We start from the raw sequence: 20,936 nt of genomic DNA, 5'->3' as shown, positions 1-20,936 counted from the left end.
GCAAACAGATGAGGAAGCAACTTATGGACAAATGCAACAGCTACAGGGAAATAAGTCAACTGCCAAGACCACAAGTCATGGTAAGTGGCCCATCTCTTTTGGGAGCTTGGTTTGGGAGCTCAGCTGGGGAGCTCAGTAGCAATGTTGCTTAAGAGCAGAGCTTGGAGCCTAGCCTAGAGCTCAGCAACAACTTTGTTTCTGCAACTATGGTTGTAAAAGAAGTGACCAAGCTGAGGCAGCACAAAATAAAAACAGCTAAAACTCAAGGAAATACAAATAAAACAAGATGGGCCCAGATTGGTTAGAAGGCTAGAGCAACTCAGCCTTCAGCATTTCCAGAATGAAGCTGGGGATGGTGCTAACCTGATCTCTACTGGGAGTTGGCAGCCCTGCTGCCTGCTTCAGGGTAGAGGTAGGGCTACCCTCCATCACCATTAGAATAGTCCTTGCATTGTTGGGGCACTCTAAGAAACTAGAAAGCCTTCAAGAATCCCACCTTCCCAAATTCCGTTTCCTCCATTACCAAACGTTTGTCATCCATCCTAAAAAGGTATCCCCTACCACCCTTAGGAGCTCTTGGAACAGAGAAAGTATTAGAGATTGGCTTTTTGAAAGGGATGTCAATAAAGATGGCAGTGCAGTACAATTGTCCAAATTTTCATCTTGGTCCCATCAGATCTTCTTGCAGATGTGTCTCCAACTGTCAGCAGCCAAGTTGCTACTTTTGCTCTGCTGTCATTTAAATTTAGAAAGAAATGCTTAAGTTCTTTGTTGTAGCCTTGGTTTTATTTTGCTGTAACCTTTCTACATATTATACTCCTTTTATTATTTTATTGTACAATATTTACTGTTATATTACTGTATTCTATGGCACGTTACATGTTATGAGCTTGGTTACAACAATAATTTGACTGACTTACTGACTGACTTACGCTGCTGGGGGTCTGTCCCAGAAAACAGGCACTGCAGCCGAGGATCAGTGGTTCCTTGCTTCAGATCCATTAAGTTCCTCACAGTGGGAAGCTACCAGAGGATTTTCCCCTGCTGACCTAATAGGTTGAAATGATTCTGGCTGGAGCAGGCAGTTCTGTAAGGATCGCGGTACCCAGCCATAAAGGGCTCTAGAGGTCAAAACCAGCACTCTGGAAGGAATTGGTAGCCAACGCAGGGCCCATTGGGTAGGTGCACTTGGCACATGGACCACTGTGGTTTGGACTAACTGCAGCTTCCAAGCGGTCTGTAAAGGCAGCCCCACGTAAGGTATATTTTGGGTTATAATCCAAAGGTTTAGGAAAGACCTAGGTTGGATGCTCTATAAACTGAGCACATACAGCATACTTTCCCAAGAGTCTATGCAATGAAAATGCTTCCCTTTTCTCTTTGAAAGACATAGGATTAAGAAGTGTAATTTTAATAAAAGCTACCTTTTGCTCTGGCTGGAGAAATGAAAAAAAATGAAAACAAGATACTAAGAGTAAATTGCAGGCAATGTTTTTTATTGGAACTCAAAAGGAAACCAAGGCTTACTTAGCGCATTGTTCACACACAACCTCCAGGTCTTCTGTGGACCTGGTAAAGTATGTTGTGTAAACCCAGCAATGGTTTGAAAAAGTTTCAGCATAGCGTAAATGGAGGCAGAAGATGAAATTAAACAAATAGGCATATAGGAGGCATTTACCAGGCTGAATAAGTGTACTGTAATTAGTTTTAAGCTTTTCATGGTGTTTTTATAAGGTTTATGCCTGTGTGGGGAACAGCACAGAGTTTGTAAGGGTGTGGGTGCATTGTTAACTTTGTAATAGGTGCTTGATTGAGTTCTTTCACTCCTTCAGGCAGCCGGAAGCTGAAGGCCTTCAACAGGCTGGTCATAAAGATGAAGGTCTCAATTCTTGCCAGCTGCTCTCCCAGACATACACGCTCACCTGAAGATGAGACAAGGCATGCAGAAAGGGAATGATCATCTATTCTCCAGAGTATGTCCCCATCAGCAAGTAAATCTGAAAAGATCTGTAACTGCCCAGGAAGATGTCCTAATTGAATCTTAGTATCTTCTCGCTGACTCAATTACTAGAGTGTGCCCAGGGTGCCGCACTGGGGGGTTTCCAAAATGAGTGCTGGGGGGAGCCACAATGGGCCCAGAATCCATGTTTGCCTCACGTGACACAGACCCTACTTTTGGGCCTGGTGGAGTCCTGGCTGATTTCTGAAACATGGAGGTGGCTCAGGCAGTTAGAACATCACTCAGCCTCTTTCTATTAGTAGAGCTGAAGCTGGTCTTATCAGTGCTTTTGGTTCTCTGCCCAGGAAGGAACCAGATAATATAATACATAAGCTGGAAAATCTTAAGAAAACCTAATTGGTCACGATTGCTACAGCAGAACCACTTATTCATCTTGTGTCTTGAAATACTGACACAAATTGCCATTATTCGGTGGACAATCAAATGGATGGAAATCGCCACCCAAATAACAATTGTTCCAGCCTTTATGGGATGAATGGGGAGCCAGCTGGAGAGTGCCAGACCTTGCTAACTATTGAGGAGGAAGTATTTCCCATACCACAGACAGATGCCAAACAATGCTCTTTGGATCATAGACCTTTCCCACATGATGCCCTTTTCTTACACCCCCTGGAGCCTACTAGCCTTCTTCCCCAAAATCTAGATCTGGATACTGCTACTGGAAGTTCTAAAATCATCCTACCCCACAAACTCGGGTGGTGTCACTGCAGGCAACACTAGAGGAAACTCCAACTCTGGCCCCGATCCAGAAGAAAGGCGCTGTATGTACAGCTAATTCACTGATAGTACCCTCAGACTCTAAATGACTCTTGCCTACAGAAGGGGGCATCTCTATCCTCTCCTGGAATGTTGCAGGCTGGAAAGCAAAGAGGTCAGATGTTTCATTTATGGAAGATATTTCTTCTTTCGATATTCGTTTGTTCCAAGAAATATGGGCTAGGGAGGATCTATTACTATCTGGATATATTCCCTTTACTTTGAATGCAATTCCCAGTGCAAAAAAGGTGGACCATCCGGTGGCCTGAGCTCTCTGGTTTCTGTTAAGCTCAATGTCGCAGCATTTATGCTGGAGTCATGCTCAAATGTGGCTCTAGCCCTCCTACTCAGACTTACATTTTACACTGTACTACTTGTTAATGTATATTTTTCCCCTGTTTGTGGGCATAGAGAAATAAATAATTGGGGATCAGTTTGACACCTACATAAATTTGCTATCACGTCAATACTCAGACTCTATCATAACAATAGCTGGTGATATGAACGCATGGATTGGCCAATCTGATGCCTCTCTGCAAACTCATTTTAAGTGGCCAATGCCCCCTAAAACAGATGTGGGCGATTTATCAGCCAGACAATCTAAAGAGCAAAAATGTAATGTTGCAGGATTTCGTTTGGCTCAATTTGTGGACAGTTTAGATCAAGTTATACTTAAAGGCACTGTCAGGGGTGACATAAAAGGGGAGTTTACATTCTGGTGCCCAAATGGGGCCAGTGTAGTTGATTATATGATTTCCCAGAACTTTGTACATCATATAGTTTTTTTGTTGTTTATTCGTTCAGTCGCTTCTGACTCTTCGTGACTTCACGGACCAGCCCACGCCAGTGCTTCCTGTCGGTCGTCAACACCCCCATCTCCCCCAGGGACGAGTCCGTCACCTCTAGAATATCATCTATCCATCTTGCCCTTGGTTGGCCCCTCTTCCTTTTGCCCTCCACATGTCATATAGCTTATATCTATATCGGAACTCGCCCTGATAGTGACCACTTACCACTAATTTGTCTTTCTGATGCTAAAACAAACCTCGAACTCGCCCTGATAGTGAATCTGCTGTAATCTCAGATGTGATTCCCTCTTGCAATGACCTCCCGGATTGGCTGCCAGTATCCATAGCTGAGGTTAAAGATCTTATTGTCCAACTAAAACCAGGTAAAGCATCCGGAGGTGATTTTATCCCCCCAGAATTAATAGGGGAAAACAGAGACTGGTGGGCCCCAGTTTTGGCCACCTTATCTTATTTATTTATTTATTTATTTATTTATCTATCTAATTTATCCCTGCCCATCTCCTCCCATCAGAGGCCTCTGGGAGGTTTACAACAAATGATTAAAACCATCAGAATAATAAAATACAATAAAAATACTATAAATAGAAATAAAAATAAAGAATAAAAATCTAAGCGATGAAAGATCTAAAACAGTCCACGTGTGGGAGGAGTGGTCTATAACAACCATCCCCATGTAACTCTATTCCCCTCTCCACCCCAAGCGAGGCAGCAGAACCAGGTCTTCAGACTCCGCCAAAAGCCCAGGAGCAATGGGGCCAATCTCACCTCTGGGGGCAGCATGTTCCACAGGTCGGGAGCTACTGCAGAGAAGGCCCGCTTCCTGGACCCTGCCAGATGGAATTCTCTTGCAGACGGGGTCTGCAACATGCCCCCTGTGCACGATCGGGTGGGACGGGTTGATGTAATGGGGAAGAGGTGGTCCCTCAGGTAACCTGGTCCCATGCCATGTAAGGCTTTAAAGGTAATAACCAACGCCTTGAATTGGACCTGGAAGCAAACTGGTACCCAATGCAGCTCATGCAGCAGTGGTGTTACATGTGCCCTTCTGGGGGCACCAAAAACAGCTTGCGCAGCTGCATTCTTGACCAGCTGATGCTTCTGGATACTTTTCAAGGGTAGCCCCATGTAGAGCACATTGCAATAGTCTATCTGAGAGATAACAAGGGCATGAGTGACTGTTCGAAGGGCCTCCTGGTCCAGGAAGGGGCGTAACTGGTGCACAGCAGGTAGCTGCACAAAGGCCCTCCTGGCCACAGCTGCCACCTGCTCTTTGAGCAGGAGCCGTGAGTCCAGGAGGACCCCCAAGTTACGCACCGGGTCTGTCTGGGGCAGTGCAACCCCATCCAGAACAAGAGATGTTAATGTCCCGGATACAGAAGAACCATTAACCCACAGCCACTCGGTCTTACCAGGGTTCCGTTGAAGCCTGTTGTTCCCCATCCAGGCCCCCACAGCCCCCAGACACTCGGAACGGGTGGTCACGGCATCACTTATTTCACCCGGGATGGAGACATACAATTGAGTATCATCAGCATACTGATGATACCTCATCCCATGGTGACGGATGATCTCACCCAGCAGTTTCATGTAGATGTTAAAAAGGAGAGGGGAGAGTACTGATCCCTGTGGCACCCCACAAAGAAGGGGCCGTGGGGCCAATCTCCCCTATCAACACCGACTGGGACCGCCCACCCCCAACTCCCTGTGTTATTTACATACATTAATAACACAGGACAATTTCCATCTGACTGGAGTTGTTGTACCAATATACAAAAATAAAGGAAATAGACTTGACCCAACAAATTATAGGCCTATCAGTTCATTAAACAGAATAAATGAGCTTTATGCCAGATTTTTTATATTCAAAGTTAGTGGATTGGGTACAGAATGAAAATATTATTGCTGAAGAACAGGCCGGATTTAGAGAGGAACAGTCAACACCAGATCATGGTTTGGTTCTTCCACCATTTGGCAGAAACATATTCTACCCCCACCCCCTTTGTGGTTCCTTTTTTGCAACCATGTTGATTTTAAGTCAGCTTTTGACCTAATACCAAGGGAGAGGTTCGCAGGATAGTCTGAGACATTCCATGATTGAAAAAAGGCTGCTAGCTCTTATTCAGTCGCTTTATTCAAACACCCCCCTGAAAATTAGATGCACCCCCTGGGGACATCTATCTAAAGCAGTCTGAACTTATAGAGGTTTATGACAAGGTTGCGTATTAGCTCCATTACCTTTCAATTTTTATCGAAATCCAATAATTCAAGTTCCAGCCCATCATCCACCTATTTTGGTTGACTGTGCAATTTAAAAATTACTGGGCGTCTCTATGCAAAGCCTGTGCTCATTAGGATTTGATAATGCTAGAACTGCCCTGAAACAAAGAATCTGGGATATAGATCTCCAAACAAATTTAAGTAAGGTGCTATACCCCAATATCTGCCATTTTCTTCCAGAAGGGTTCATTCCAGCTTATTTGTCATCCATCACAATTTTGAAATTTCGTAAAGCTCTCACCTTAGCCAGACTGGACGCACTGCCCTCAGGAGTCCTGTTTGGACGTTTTAAGGGTACTCCTATGCGCCTTTGGTTATGTCCATCTGGTGACGGCTCAATAGAAACTCTAAGGCATATGATACTATACTGTTCCCTATATAAGGACTCTAGACAGATCCTTATATATCCATTACTGAAGAAATTTCCAGGCGGGGAGTATGATTTTTAAATAATGCTACTTCTTTCAGACAAGGACCTGAAAATATCCTTCCAGGTTGCCCAGTATTGTGCTACCATCTGCACATATATGCTGCACCATCACACAGATTTAGAATTTCATAACATAGTATTATATTTCAATTTATTTCAGTATTTTCATTCTTAATTAATTTTAGATCGTAGTGCACTAACAGTGCTTAATCACCCCTTAACCAATTATTATAGTTGTTGTTTATTCTTTTAGTCGCTTCCGACTCTTCATGACTTCATGGACCAGCCCACGCCAGAGCTTCCTGTTGGTCGTCAACACCCCCAGCTCCCCCAGGGACGAGTCCGTCACCTCTAGAATATCATCTATCCATCTTGCCCTTGGTCGGCCCCTCTTCCTTTTGCCCTCCACTCTCCCTAGCATCAGCATCTTCTCCAGGGTGTCCTGTCTTCTCATTATGTGGCCAAAGTATTTCAGTCTTGCCTCTAATATCATGCCCTCAAGTGAGCAGTCTGGCTTTATTTCCTGGAGGATGGATTGGTTTGATCTTCTTGCAGTCCAAGGCACTCTCAGAATTTTCCTCCAACACCACAGTTCAAAAGCATCCATCTTCCTTCTCTCAGCCTTCCTTATGGTCCAGCTCTCGCAGCCATATGATACTACGGGGAACACCATTGCTTTAACTATGTGGGCCTTTGTTGTCAGTGTGATGTCTCTGCTCTTAACTATTTTATCGAGATTTGTCATTGCTCTTCTCCCAAGGATTAGGCATCTTCTGATTTCTTCACTGCAGTCAACATCTGCAGTAATCTTTGCACCTAGGAATACAAAGTCTTTCACTGCTTCTACATTTTATCCCTCTATTTGCCAGTTATCAATCAAGCTGGTTGCCATAATCTTGGTTTTTTTGAGGTTTAGCTGCAAGCCAGCTTTTGCACTTTCTTCTTTCACCTTCATCATAAGGCTCCTCAGTTCCTCATCGCTTTCAGCCATCAAAGTGGTATCATCTGCATATCTGAGATTGTTATTGTTTCTTCCAGAGATTTTAATTCCAGCCTTGGATTCCTCAAGCCCAGCTTGTCGCATGATGTGTTCTGCATGCAAGTTGAATCGGTAGGGTGAGAGTATACAGCCCTGCCGTACTCCTTTCCCAATCTTAAACCAGTCCATTGTTCTGTGGTCTGTTCTTACTGTTGCTACTTGGTCGTTATACAGATTCTTCAGAAGGCAGACAAGATGACTTGGTATCCCCATACCACTAAGAAGTTGCCACAATTTGTGATGGTCCACACAGTCAAAGGCTTTAGAATAGTCAATAAAACAGAAATTGATGTTTTTCTGAAACTCCCTGGCTTTTTCCATTATCCAGCGGATATTGGCAATTTGGTCTCTAGTTCCTCTGCCTTTTCTAAACCCAGCTTGTTTTGTTGTTTATTCGTTTAGTCGCTTCCGACTCTTCGTGACTTCATGGACCAGCCCACGCCAGAGCTTCCTGTCGGTCGTCAACACCCCCAGCTCCCCCAGGGACGAGTCCGTCACCTCTAGAATATCATCCATCCACCTTGCCTTTGGTCGGCCCCTCTTCCTTTTGCCCTCCACTCTCCCTAGCATCAGCATCTTCTCCAGGGTGTCCTGTCTTCTCATTATGTGGCCAAAGTATTTCAGTTTTGCCTTTAATATTGTTCCCTCAAGTGAGCAGTCTGGCTTTATTTCCTGGAGGATGGACTGGTTGGATCTTCTTGCAGTCCAAGGCACTCTCAGAATTTTCCTCCAACACCACAGTTCAAAAGCATCGATCTTCCTTCGCTCAGCCTTCCTTATGGTCCAGCTCTCGCAGCCATATGTTACTACAGGGAACACCATTGCTTTAACTATGCGGGCCTTTGTTGTCAGTGTGATGTCTCTGCTCTTAACTATTTTATCGAGATTTGTCATTGCTCTTCTTCCAAGGATTAAGCGTCTTCTGATTTCCTGACTGCAGTCAGCATCTGCAGTAATCTTTGCACCTAGGAATACAAAGTCTTTCACTGCTTCTACATTTTCTCCCTCTATTTGCCAGTTATCAATCAAGCTGGTTGCCATAATCTTGGTTTTTTTGAGGTTTAGCTGCAAACCAGCTTTTGCACTTTCTTCTTTCACCTTCATCATAAGGCTCCTCAGTTCCTCTTCACTTTCAGCCATCAAGGTGGTATCATCTGCATATCTGAGATTGTTAATGTTTCTTCCAGAGATTTTAACTCCAGCCTTGGATTCCTCAAGGCCAGCTTGTCGCATGATGTGTTCTGCATACAAGTTGAATAGGTAGGGTGAGAGTATACAGCCCTGCCGTACTCCTTTCCCAATCTTAAACCAGTCTGTTGTTCCGTGGTCTGTTCTTACTGTTGCTACTTGGTCGTTATACAGATTCTTCAGGAGGCATACAAGATGACTTGGTATCCCCATACCACTAAGAACTTGCCACAATTTGTTATGGTCCACACAGTCAAAGGCTTTAGAATAGTCAATAAAACAGAAATAGATGTTTTTCTGAAACTCCCTGGCTTTTTCCATTATCCAGCGGATATTGGCAATTTGGTCTCTAGTTCCTCTGCCTTTTCTAAACCCAGCTTGTACATCTGGCAATTCTCGCTCCATGAACTGCTGAAGTCTACCTTGCAGGATCTTGAGCATTACCTTACTGGCATGTGAAATGAGTGCCACTGTTCGATAGTTTGAACATTCTTTAGCGTTTCCCTTTTTTGGTATGGGGATATAAGTTGATTTTTTCCAGTCTGATGGCCATTCTTGTGTTTTCCAAATTTGCTGGCATATAGCATGCATTACCTTGACAGCATCATCTTGCAAGATTTTGAACAGTTCAGCTGGGATGCCGTCGTCTCCTGTTGCCTTGTTATTAGCAATGCTTCTTAAGGCCCACTCAACCTCACTCTTCAGGATGTCTGGCTCTAGCTCACCGACCACACCGTCAAAGCTATCCCCGATATTGTTATCCTTCCTATACAGGTTTTCTGTATATTCTTGCCACCTTTTCTTGATCTCTTCTTCTTCTGTTAGGTCCTTGCCATCTTTGTTTTTGATCATACCCATTTTTGCCTGGAATTTACCTCCAATGTTTCTAATTTTCTGGAAGAGGTCTCTTGTCCTTCCTATTCTATTGTCTTCTTCCACTTCCGCACATTGCTTGTTTAAAAATAATTCCTTATCTCTTCTGGCTAACCTCTGGAATTTTGCATTTAATTGGGCATATCTCCCCCTATCACTGTTGCCTTTTGCTTTCCTTCTTTCTTGGGCTACTTCTAGTGTCTCAGCAGACAGCCATTTTGCCTTCTTGGTTTTCTCTTTCTTTGGGATGTATTTTGTTGCCGCCTCCTGAACAATGCTGCCAACCTCTGTCCAGAGTTCTTCCGGGACCCTATCTACTAAGTCCAGTCCCTTAAATCTATTCTTCACCTCCACTGCATATTCCTTAGGAATATTAGTGAGCTCATATCTAGCTGATCTGTGGGTCTTCCCTAATCTCTTTAGTCTGATCCTAAATTGTGCAAGAAGAAGTTCGTGATCTGAACTACAGTCAGCTCCAGGCCTTGTTTTTACCGACTGTACAGATGTCCGCCACCTTTGGCTGCAAAGGATGTAGTCAATCTGATTTTGGTGTTGTCCATCTGGTGAAGTCCATGTATAAAGCCGTCTCTTAGGTTGTTGGAAGAGAGTATTTGTTATGCAGAGTGAATTGTCTTGGAAAATTCTACCAGCCTGTGTCCTGCTTCATTTTGTTCTCCCAGGTGATACTTACCTGTAATTCCAGGTGTCATTTGACTGCACACCATTCCAGTCTCCTGTGATGAAAATAACATCTCTTTTAGGCGTGTTGTCCAGTAGGTGCTTCAGATCCTCATAGAACTGCTCTATTTCAGCTTCTTCAGCATTTGTGGTTGGGGCGTATATTTGGGTCCCTGTGATGTTAGATGGCTTGCCCTGAATTCGAATTGAGATCATTCTGTCGTTTTTTGGATTGTATCCAAGCACTGCTTTAGCCACTTTACTATAAATTATGAAGGCTACTCCATTTCTTCTGTGGTCCTTTTGTCCACAGTAGTAGATCTGGTGGTCATTTGATGTGAAGTGGCCCATTCCAGTCCATTTCAGTTCACTGACACCCAAAATGTCTATCTTTAATCTTGACATCTCACCAATAAGCACATCCAATTTGCCCTGGCTCATAGATCTTACATTCCAGGTTCCAATGGTGTGTTGATCCTTAGAACATTGGATTCGCCGTTCACCACCAGCACCGTTGGCCGCTAGCCGTCCTTTCGGCTTTGAGCTAGCTGCGTCATCACGTCTGGGGCTAGTTGAACTCATCCTCTGTTCCTCCCCAGTAGCATTTTGACCATCCTCCGACCTGGGGGTCTCATCTTCCGATGGTATACCAACATATCTCTGGTTGTACTGATCCATTTAGTTTTCACGGCAAGAATACTGGGGTGGGTTGCCATTACCTTCCCCAGGGATCGCATTTAGTCTGACCTCTCTGTCATGACCTTCCCGTCTTGGGTGGCCCTTCACGGTTTAGCTCATGGCATCATTGAGGTGCTGAAGCTCCAGCACCACGACAAGGTAACAATCCTTGCTGAAGAATGATTATAGAGAATTCTTAAATATTACTGGTGATCCAGAGAGCAATGGTCTCCCAGCTCTAGATGCATTTGGATGAAACTGGGCCCATTTCAGGTGGGGCTTTATCCAGACTTTGCTACTGAATCTGTTTTGGTTATCTTGGCAAATGAGCTATGCCAGAAACATGATGTGAGGAAGGCTAATTCTCCTGCATCCCTCAGTTGCTTTCAGGTCACCGACCATGGCATCCTTCTGGGCCTTCGTTTGGAACTGGGCTTTTGGGGCACAGTGGTTCCAATCTTCCCTGTGGGATTATACCCAGAAGGTGATTCTGGGGGATTACTATATCATTAGATCATTGAACCTGGGACAGGTGAATGGAGTGTGGGAGTGGAGTGACATCAGTACATGATCCCATGTCTAGTGCTTCCTACCCCCCAACTCGAATGATATAGCCAGTATCCTTCAAGGTGGCTTCATCTTGAGAAATGGTTGGCTTTATCAAGGAAGGAAAACAGGCTGAAATCAAATCCAGACCAAAGGGAGGTACCACTGCTAAGGAGAAAGATGGATTTGGGCACTGAGGTGGAATTTATTTTGGAAGGGACTAAACTCTCCCAGAAAGAGCAGGTCTGAAGTTCGGGAGTCCTTGCTAACCCCCAGGTATTACTGGCTTTACAGATAATAGTTGCTGCAATATACAAGTGCTTTATACAAGATAATAGTGCCATCTTGCACACGTCTTACAAAGCCCTACTGTGTAAGTTGGCAACCTAAATATAACTAGTATTCCTTTGTTCTTCAAAGTTCATAGCCTAAGGAGAACTTCAGCCTCTTTGAGTTTTGAAAGTAGAAGGAATAAGGATTTCTTGGTTCCATATTCAGACCATGATGACCTCAGAGCTACCCGGGGTGGTGGAGGTGGGAGTCTATAAAATGTAAGCTGCTCTGGACCCACGGATTTACCTATCCCGAATGGGAGAAACGCTTCTCGGGCGATGAACTTCCCATCCTTGTCAAAAAAGTGATTTGGGTTGAATTCTTCCGGCGTCTCCCATTGTTCAGGATCACGAAGAACAGAGCGCAGGTCTGGGAAAATAAAGGCCCCCTGTGAAGGAAGAGATGACCAAACAGAGCAGTTTCATAAGGCAAACAGGCAAAAACAGTCAAAGAACATTGATGAAGCATTTGCTCACAGCTTGCCTTTCTGGACCCATATCTGTTCATTTCCAGAGCTGTTTCTGACAGCAGCGGCTGCTCAACAGCTGAGCTTCCCTTCTCCCCTTCCTTCCATGAAAACAAAGGGCTGGCTCCATATTGCTTTATCACTCCAGGTTGCCCCAGGAAGGGGACATATCAGTGAAGAAACATGGCCATATATGACTACAAGTCTGAACTGAAGTTCAGCCCTTAATTTCCTATCATTTTTTCCTAGAATAATTATAAAACATTCAAGGATCTAGCTTTAACCACCCCCCACCCCAAAATAAATATGCTCTTCTTGCCCATTTGATTTTGCACAAGTAAACTGGCAGTTCCTGAGCAGGTGGCATCTGTCCAAGTGCCATCTTCTGCTTTTCCTTCCTTGTTGGACTTCTGGAATGCAGCCAGAAGGAGTTTCTCTACCTTTGGAATGTGGAAACCCATCATCTTCACATCCTTTGTACTTTTCCTGGGAAGCCCAAGGAGCAAGACATACTTGAAACGCTGCATTTCATGAAGCACAGCATTGGTGTAGGGCAGCTTCTTCAGATCTTGATAGGAAATTGACCCTGAGAAGCCAAACACATCTTCAATCTCCTTCTGGACTTTCTCTAGAAAAAAATGATGGAAATAGAAGCTTCATTTCCAATATTGTGCTTCACTTATTTATTTCCTAATTTTAATCGTCGGTAGGATTTTAGGAAGTGGAATAGCCTTCATAGCATTAAATGTAATCCCATCTTCCTTTTGTATAGTATGAAAGAATCGTAGTGGCATTGCGGAAGACCATTGTTATCTCAAAGAGTTAAGTGACAAATGTTGATTTTCTCCCTCACACAAGTAAGATTAGGGTTTACTTTGAGTTATGCTGATGTTTAATTGGCTTGTTTTTATTTCTGTTTGGCATGAGGGGTGGAGATAAAACCACAAGGTTGTTACTTTGAGAATAAGCCCACTCTTCCAACAGCCCTTCCAAAAGTCTGGAGTGGCGGGGGAGGGATGAGGGCAACCCCCACCCCCAATTGTTCTGTTAAGCACTGGCTTATCCGTAAAGCTTCCCAAGCTTTTGGGGTGAGGTCATAAACCGGTGCTCCAGACCCCAGTCAAGGTCAGGCCATACAGCCTCGGTACCATGGAAACTTGGTCACGAGGTTTCAGAGCCAGCCTTGCATAGAACCTTTAGAATTGTTTTGGAGGTTGGATACTTCTGTACAGATTCAGTGCACTGGATGCTGTAGAACATTGCCACCCTGGGGGGTCCCTGTTGCCTTGGTCAGGAGACTCCTGGCAACATAAAAGGGACTGGGTGTCAACTTGCTTAGGAATGTTATGATTTCTCTTTATGCTATGCTTTTGATGCCTTTGTAGTGTCTTTGGACGCTGCTGGCTCTTTGGCCATGAAACGGAGATGAGCACTGACCCCTCATGTTGCACACAACTAAACGGGAACCTTTACCTTTTATAATCTGCCTAAACTGTGTTTCTGTTTAACTTTGTTTGCTTAAGTTTATAATAAAGCTTAAAGTTTCTTTATCCACTGGTGTGCTTTATTTATTGATTTATTATTTTTATTATTCAGATTTTGCTACTGCCCATCTCCCCCAAAAGAGGGACTCTGGGTGGTTTACAAGAAAGTTAAAACTATAATAATAAACAATTACAATCATATAAAAATAAAACAATTTACAAACATAAAATACAATATAAATAAATGTAAAATACAAGGGGCTATTAAATTCTAAAACCCAATAATTCTCTGGAAAATAATCTGGATCAAATTTTTGTGCAGCCCTTGTACGTTCATTATCATACTCTGCTTTGGTCATCTACATACGATTTAGGCTTAAAACAAGTACCAAATCTGAAAACATCAGTAGATTTCTGCATTTAAACTGGGTTAAATGCTTTAGATCTGTACAGATTCTGAGTTTTTAGTTCATCACTCAGTATTTTATTGGAGATATCAAGGAAGGAGCTCTGTAAGTACATTCTTTGCTTTCCTTTATTTGTGGTAAGATCATATTCCTGACTGTAGGTTCAAGAATCCACATAGGAAAATTATTATGAAGAATAGATTCAGTTTATCATTCAATAGCCATTAATATTTCAAATAATTTCAAATAATTCCCGTGTGTCTTGGAACCTCAGAGTGGCCCTTTTTTCTCAATGCCCAGATTTGTCTCACCTTGGATGTTCGGATGATTTGCCAAGAGGAGAAGGGCCCACATCAGAGTAGCAAAGGTTGTGTCTGTTCCAGCACCAAAAAGATCAAGGATACACTGAGCCAGGTTCTCTTCATTGTAGGTGGAGTTGGGGTCATTCCTGCTCTGATATTTAAAATGGAAAATGAAAATTACATTGAATTCTATGCAACTTTCCTGTGGTTATTTTTGCTACTTTGTCACAAGTCATGAAAGTAAGTATATTTCTGGTTGTTAGATAGGACAATCAATGCCTTAGAGGAGGGTTTCTCCACCATGGCAACTTTAAGACCTGTGGGCACATGGCACCGACTGACTTAGAAAAAGCATTTGATCAAGTACCACATGACCTCATCTGGCTGTCACTTAGTTCATACAATGTATCTGCTGTGTTCAGCTTCTGTACTGCTCTTTATTCTCTGCATGGACACCATAACCAGAAACCTACAATCACAACACCCATGGATGCTGTTATATGCTGATGATATCTTGATAGACAGTGAAACATGAAGCAGCCTCAAACAATTAATACCAAGGTGGAAGGTGCCTCTTAATGGTTTAGGAAGGAGGCTGAAGATTAACAAGACTGGATACCTTGAATGTGCTGACCAGACCAATGGTACACTCAAGACTGTTGTTATCAAAAGAAATAAAGTGACCAGTTCAAATAGCTGGGCTCATACCTGACTTCTGATTGTGAGGCACTACTGGACTACCATGCGTTGTGACTGTAGAGACACTACAGACCAGGTGAAATGGTGAGCACAGTGCAAAGTAACTTCAAATTGATTAAAGTTCCTTCTAAAAAAACCATTCTGAGTCTTTTTGTGAAAACATTGGAGATCTTTTTTCCTTATTTCAAAATGTTCAAAATACTTTGTGAAAGTATCTGTCCTTTTCCAATCATTTCAGGAATGAGTCAAGTATGACTTAATCAAAAGTCCTTACCCTCCAAGGAGTGGTAGGAGTGAGAAGACGACAAATGTAAGCCACTCATTTCCATCTCCCCCCACCACAAAGAACCTTCCGTGTCTAACGAGAGCAGAGGTACAATATAGCTCTTATTTAGAAGCAAACTAATTTGTGGTTTATTTATTTGTTCAGTCGCTTCCAACTCTTCGTGACTTCATGGACCAGCCCACACCAGAGCTTCCTGTCAGTCGTCAACACCCCCAGCTCCCCCAGGGACGAGTCCATCACCTATAGAATATCATCTATCCATCTTGCCCTTGGTCGGCCCCTCTTCCTTTTGCCCTCCACTCTCCCTAGCATCAGCATCTTCTCCAGGGTGTCCTGTCTTCTCATTATGTGGCCAAAGTATTTCAGTTTTGCCTCTAATATCATGCCCTCAAGTGAGCAGTCTGGCTTTATTTCCTGGAGGATGGACTGCTTTGATCTTCTTGCAGTCCAAGGCACTCTCAGAATTTTCCTCCAACACCACAGTTCAAAAGCATCCATCTTCCTTCGCTCAGCCTTCCTTATGGTCCAGCTCTCGCAGCCATATGTTACTATGGGGAACACCGTTGCTTTAACTATGCGGACCTTTGTTGTCAGAGTGATGTCTCTGCTCTTGACTATTTTACTGAGATTTGTCACTGCTCTTCTCCCAAGGATTAAACGTCTTCTGATTTCCTGACTGCAGTCAGCATCTGCAGTAATATTCGCAACTAGGAATACAAAGTCTTTCACTGCCTCTATGTTTTCTCCCTCTATTTGCCAGTTATCAATCAAGCTGGTTGCCATAATCTTGTTTTTTTTCAGGTTTCGCTGCAAGACAGCTTTTGTACTTTCTTCTTTCACCTTCATCATAAGGCTCCTCAGTTCCTCTTTGCTTTCAGCCATCAAAGTGGTTCATCTGCATATCTGAGATTGTTAATGTTTCTTCCAGAGATTTTAACTCCAGCCTTGGATTCCTCAAGCCCAGCTTGTCGCATGATGTGTTCTGCATAAAAGTTGAATAGGTGGGGTGAGAGTATACAGCCCTGCCGTACTCCTTTCCCAATCTTAAACCAGTCTATTGTTCCGTGGTCTGTTCTTACTGTTGCTACTTGGTCGTTATACAGATTCCTCAGGAGGCAGACAAGATGACTTGGTATCCCCATACCACTAAGAACTTGCCACAATTTGTTATGGTCCACACAGTCAAAGGCTTTAGAATAGTCAATAAAACAGAAATAGATGTTTTTCTGAAACTCCCTGGCTTTTTCCATTATCCAGTGGATATTGGCAATTTGGTCCCTAGTTCCTCTGCCTTTTCTAAACCCAGCTTGTACATCTGGCAATTCTCGCTCCATGAACTGCTGAGTCTTCCTTGCAGGATCTTGAGCATTACCTTACTGGCCTGTGAAATGAGTGCCACTGTTTGATAGTTTGAACATTCTTTAGTGTTTCCCTTTTTGGTATGGGGATATAAGTTGATTTTTTCCAATCTGATGGCCATTCTTTTGTTTTCCAAATTTGCTGGCATATAGCATGCATTACCTTGACAGGCATCATCTTGCAAGATTTTGAACAGTTCAGCTGGGATACTGTCTCCTGCTGCCTTGTTATTAGTGATGCTTCTTAAGGCCCAATCAACCTCACTCTTCAGGATGTCTGGCTCTAGCTCACTGACCACACCGTCAAAGCTATCCCCAATATTGTCGTCCTTCCTATACAGGTCTTCTGTATATTCTCGCCACCTTTTCTTGATCTCTTCTTCTTCTGTTAGGTCCTTGCCATCTTTGTTTTTGATCATACCCATTTTTGCATGGAATTTACCTCCGATGTTTCTAATTTTCTGGAAGAGGTCTCTTGTCCTTCCTATTCTATTGTCTTCTTCCACTTCCGCACATTGTTTGTTTAAAAATAATTCCTTTTCTCTTCTGGCTAACCTCTGGAATTTTGCATTTAATTGGGCATATCTCCCCCTATCACTGTTGCCTTTTGCTTTCCTTCTTTCTTGAGCTACTTCTAGTGTCTCAGCAGACAGCCATTTTGCCTTCTTGGTTTTCTCTTTCTTTGGGATGTATTTTGTTGCCGCCTCCTGAACAATGCTGCCAACTTCTGTCCAGAGTTCTTCCAGGACCCTATCTACTAAGTCCAGTCCCTTAAATCTATTCTTCACCTCCACTACATATTCCTTAGGAATATTAGTGAGCTCATATCTAGCTGATCTGTGGGTCTTCCCTAATCTCTTTAGTCTGATCCTAAATTGAGCAAGAAGAAGTTCGTGATCTGAACTACAGTCAGCTCCAGGTCTTGTTTTTACCAACTGTATAGATGTCTGCCATCTTTGGCTGCAAAGGGTGTAGTCAATCTGATTTTGGTGTTGTCCATCTGGTGAAGTCCATGTATAAAGCCATCTCTTAGGTAGCTGGAAGAGAGTGTTTCTTATGCAGAGTGAGTTGTCTTGGCAAAATTCTATCAGCCTATGTCCTGCTTCGTTTTGTTCTCCCAGGCCATGCTGACCTATAATTCCAGGTGTCATTTGACTGCCCACCTTAGCATTCCAGTCTCCCGTGATGAAAATAACATCTCTTTTAGGCGTTTTGTCCAGTAAAACTGAATTTAGCATAGGCTAAATTCAAAATTGGAACTGAATGAAAAATAAAGAAAGACCCAAAATGAAGGAACACAATATCAGTACTCCTCCTGTTTACTTCTAGCCAGGAAGGTCATCATAATTCCTTGCCCACGTATTGAACTACAAGAAACCCATACCTTCTCCATCTGAAGAAGGTAGTGATCGATGAAATCTTGTGGCTCGTGCAGAGAGTGGAATTCCTTGTGTTCCTCTATTTCCTGCTTTGCAAAGGAACGGATCAACTCTGCAGAAGCCAGGGCCTCCTTGTGGGGCCCTGGGAGGTAGTTCATTAACCGTGGGAAGAAATTATACATCTAATTGAAAACAGAAAAACAGCAAAAGTTTTTTATTTATTTCCCAACACAATTATAGAAGGCTCTCAGAGGCCCACAGTAACAGATAGCACTTAATAATCAAACACAAATATTACAAACTCAGGAAAACATGGCAAACAGTATATGGTGTCAGACCCCCAAAGCCCCCCAGACAAACTCTGTTTCTAACTATTTCTAGAACACAGATAATGTTTGAGGGATAAAGATTATTAAAAAACTGTGATAATATTCTCTTCTTATCTACAGGAGCCTCTGTAAATATGCTCACCTGTGGCTAACTGAGCTGTGATTTAATACATTAGCCCAAATGGATTCCAGGCTCAATAATCCATTAACTACATGGGTTGGATTTTCACAGTCTGCTAGTTTGTTGTCTAGTTTGCTTGAGTTAGCACCTCAGGATAATCTTTGGAAGAAAAATGGGCATCCCTGATCAAAGCGATTCAGACGTCCCCAACCCTGTTAGCATTTGAGAAGGCACTGAAGACCTGATCGTTTCCAAAAACGTTTGAGTCAAGTGGCTAGATGAACTCTGTTATTCCTGATGGCAAGTGAGGTCATTGTTTATCCTTGGGTTGGGGGGTTATATCTGGTGGGTTTGTCTGTTTTAACCCTGTCAGCCACCCAGAGCCACAGGTATGACTGGAGAGTTCGCAGGTTCAGAGGAGGTGTTGAGAGGTGTAACACAGCTACATTCTAGGCCCTGCATTCTGACCTGAAGGAAAGTTAGAAGATACGATTATCAGATTTGCAGATGACACAAAGGTGTGGGGGAGGGGGTATAAGAAAACGCCTTAGAAGACTGTATTCAAGAGAATCTTGACAGGAACACATGAAAAATCTTACATACAAGTAGGAAAAATCAAAGGCATATTTCTGTATTATGGGAGACAATACATGTGAAAAGAATCTAGCTGTCTTGTTGGATCACTAGCTGACCATAAGCTAACAAGGTGTTGCAGCTGCCAGAAATGAAAAAGGAGTCCTAGGGTAGATCAGCAGAAGCACAGCGTCAAGATCAAGAGGAATCATTGTTCCTCTGATTCCTCATAATTCAGACCCCAGTGGAATATTGCATCTAGTTCTCTACACTGAACTTCAGAACAACATTTACAAATTGAAGTGTATTTGGGGGAGAGCAGCTGACATGACCAGGGTCTTGGAAGGAAAAACTTAAAAGGAACCATTGGAAGCAGTAGGTCGGTTTAGCCCGGAGAAAAGAAGACTGCAAGGGACCATGATCGCTGCCCTCAGGTATCTGAAGGAGCATCGCGTAGAAGAGAAGCAGGATGGCTCAGAGTTGCTCCAGAAGCCAGGGGAACATAATGGGTTTAAATTATAAGGAAGCAGATTTTTCTTGGGTGTCAAGAGATAATGGTAGGAACTGTTCAATGATGGGCTGAGGAAGTGGTGGATCATCTTTTTCTAGAGGTGGGTGTTTAAACATGGGGTAGATGGGCATCTGCTGGTGGTACTGAAATGATGGATTCTTGCACTGGGGAGAGCCACTTTGGTGCAGTGGTTAAGGCACCAGCCTAGAAACCAGAAGACCATGAGATCTTCTAGACTCAGGCACTCAATCAACTGGGTGACCCTGGGCCAGTCCCTCTCTCTCAGCCCTAGGAAGAGGGCATGGCAAACCACTTCTGAAATCTTGGCAAGAGAACTGCAGAGACTTGTTCAGGCAGTCTCCAGGACTGACTCGAAGGCACACGCACATACTGGGGAGAGAAGTATCTTAGATGACTTACAAGGCGTCCTCCATGCCTTACTTTCTGTGATTGTCATGCCTTACATTCAGTCAATACTGGTAGAAACGTAGGGTTCTGGGGACCTTTGTCTCTTTAGTAGAAAATATGACTCACCATATGGAAAAATTCACCAATGACTTTCAAAATAATTTTAACGGCTTGAATGAGCTTCTGGAAGTTTTCATCTTCAGGAGCAAACTGATGTCCAAAACTCAAAGCACATATGACATTACAAACTGAATTTAGCACTGGAATTAAAGGGTCAAATGGCTGTCCTGCAAATGAAGATATTTTATAATTAATTCAGCCTCTCCTGTTAACCCATTAATACTAAAGAACAGGACTCCTAAGGGGATGAGGGAAGCAAATTGGGAACTCTCGTCATTTTTTTTTTTAATATCAAATATATCTGTTTTTATTTGAAATGCCCAGAGTGGAAAAGACTTCTGCAGACAGGGACATGAGCCCGTGTCTTTGCCCCAAATGACATACCCTTTGTTTGTGCAAAGATCTCTACCAGCTTCTGAGCAACTTCCTCTATTTGATGCTCAAGGCTCTTCTTCCCCAGGCCCAGCTTCCGCAAAGCAGAGACGCCGATGTGTCGCTGCTGTTTCCAGGTGTGGCCGTTTGAAAGAATAATTCCTGAGGGCATCATCAGACAGTGATGAATTATTTCCGATAACATTCATGTAAAAAAATGGTTGATGAGACTTTGCAAATCTTTTCGTGGCTTGACGGTGCCCTGGAGGGGAGGAGGTTCTCTTTACCAATAACCTTAATGTCTGCAGCTGGTTCCTTACCTTACAGGCATGTGAACCTTTAGCCATCTAAGAACCAATCGTACCTGGTGTGGTAAAAGCAGGTTAGGCGAGAAGGAGAGGAGGTGAAAGTCTTTGTGGAAATGAAGGAGGAATAGGAAAAAAAATCAAACTCTTAATATTACCTGGTGAGTCAGGCATACCACTTTTACAAAC

At 43.3% G+C, this 20,936-nt stretch overlaps 1 protein-coding gene across 1 annotated transcript in view; it reads right to left on the bottom strand.

The window, feature by feature from the left end:
• Positions 1–1,475: 1,475 nt before the first annotated feature.
• LOC134499610 (cytochrome P450 2J5-like) overlaps positions 1,476–20,936 on the bottom strand; it is a 42,760-nt gene continuing 23,299 nt past the window's right edge. The window contains exons 4-10 of the mRNA XM_063306336.1: positions 20,455–20,604; positions 20,077–20,237; positions 18,014–18,190; positions 14,296–14,437; positions 12,534–12,721; positions 11,874–12,015; positions 1,476–1,922 (exon numbers count right to left, since the gene is read on the bottom strand). Of these exons, the coding sequence (XP_063162406.1) occupies positions 1,717–1,922; positions 11,874–12,015; positions 12,534–12,721; positions 14,296–14,437; positions 18,014–18,190; positions 20,077–20,237; positions 20,455–20,604 (1,166 nt within the window). The 3' untranslated portion in view covers positions 1,476–1,716. The remainder of the gene's footprint in view (positions 1,923–11,873; positions 12,016–12,533; positions 12,722–14,295; positions 14,438–18,013; positions 18,191–20,076; positions 20,238–20,454; positions 20,605–20,936) is intronic.

The sequence above is a fragment of the Candoia aspera genome, chromosome 6 (genome assembly GCF_035149785.1).
Source record: "Candoia aspera isolate rCanAsp1 chromosome 6, rCanAsp1.hap2, whole genome shotgun sequence".
Lineage (NCBI taxonomy): Eukaryota > Metazoa > Chordata > Lepidosauria > Squamata > Boidae > Candoia > Candoia aspera.
The sequence above is the reverse complement of the archived record's forward strand: the minus strand, read 5'-3'. Positions and strand labels throughout refer to the sequence as shown.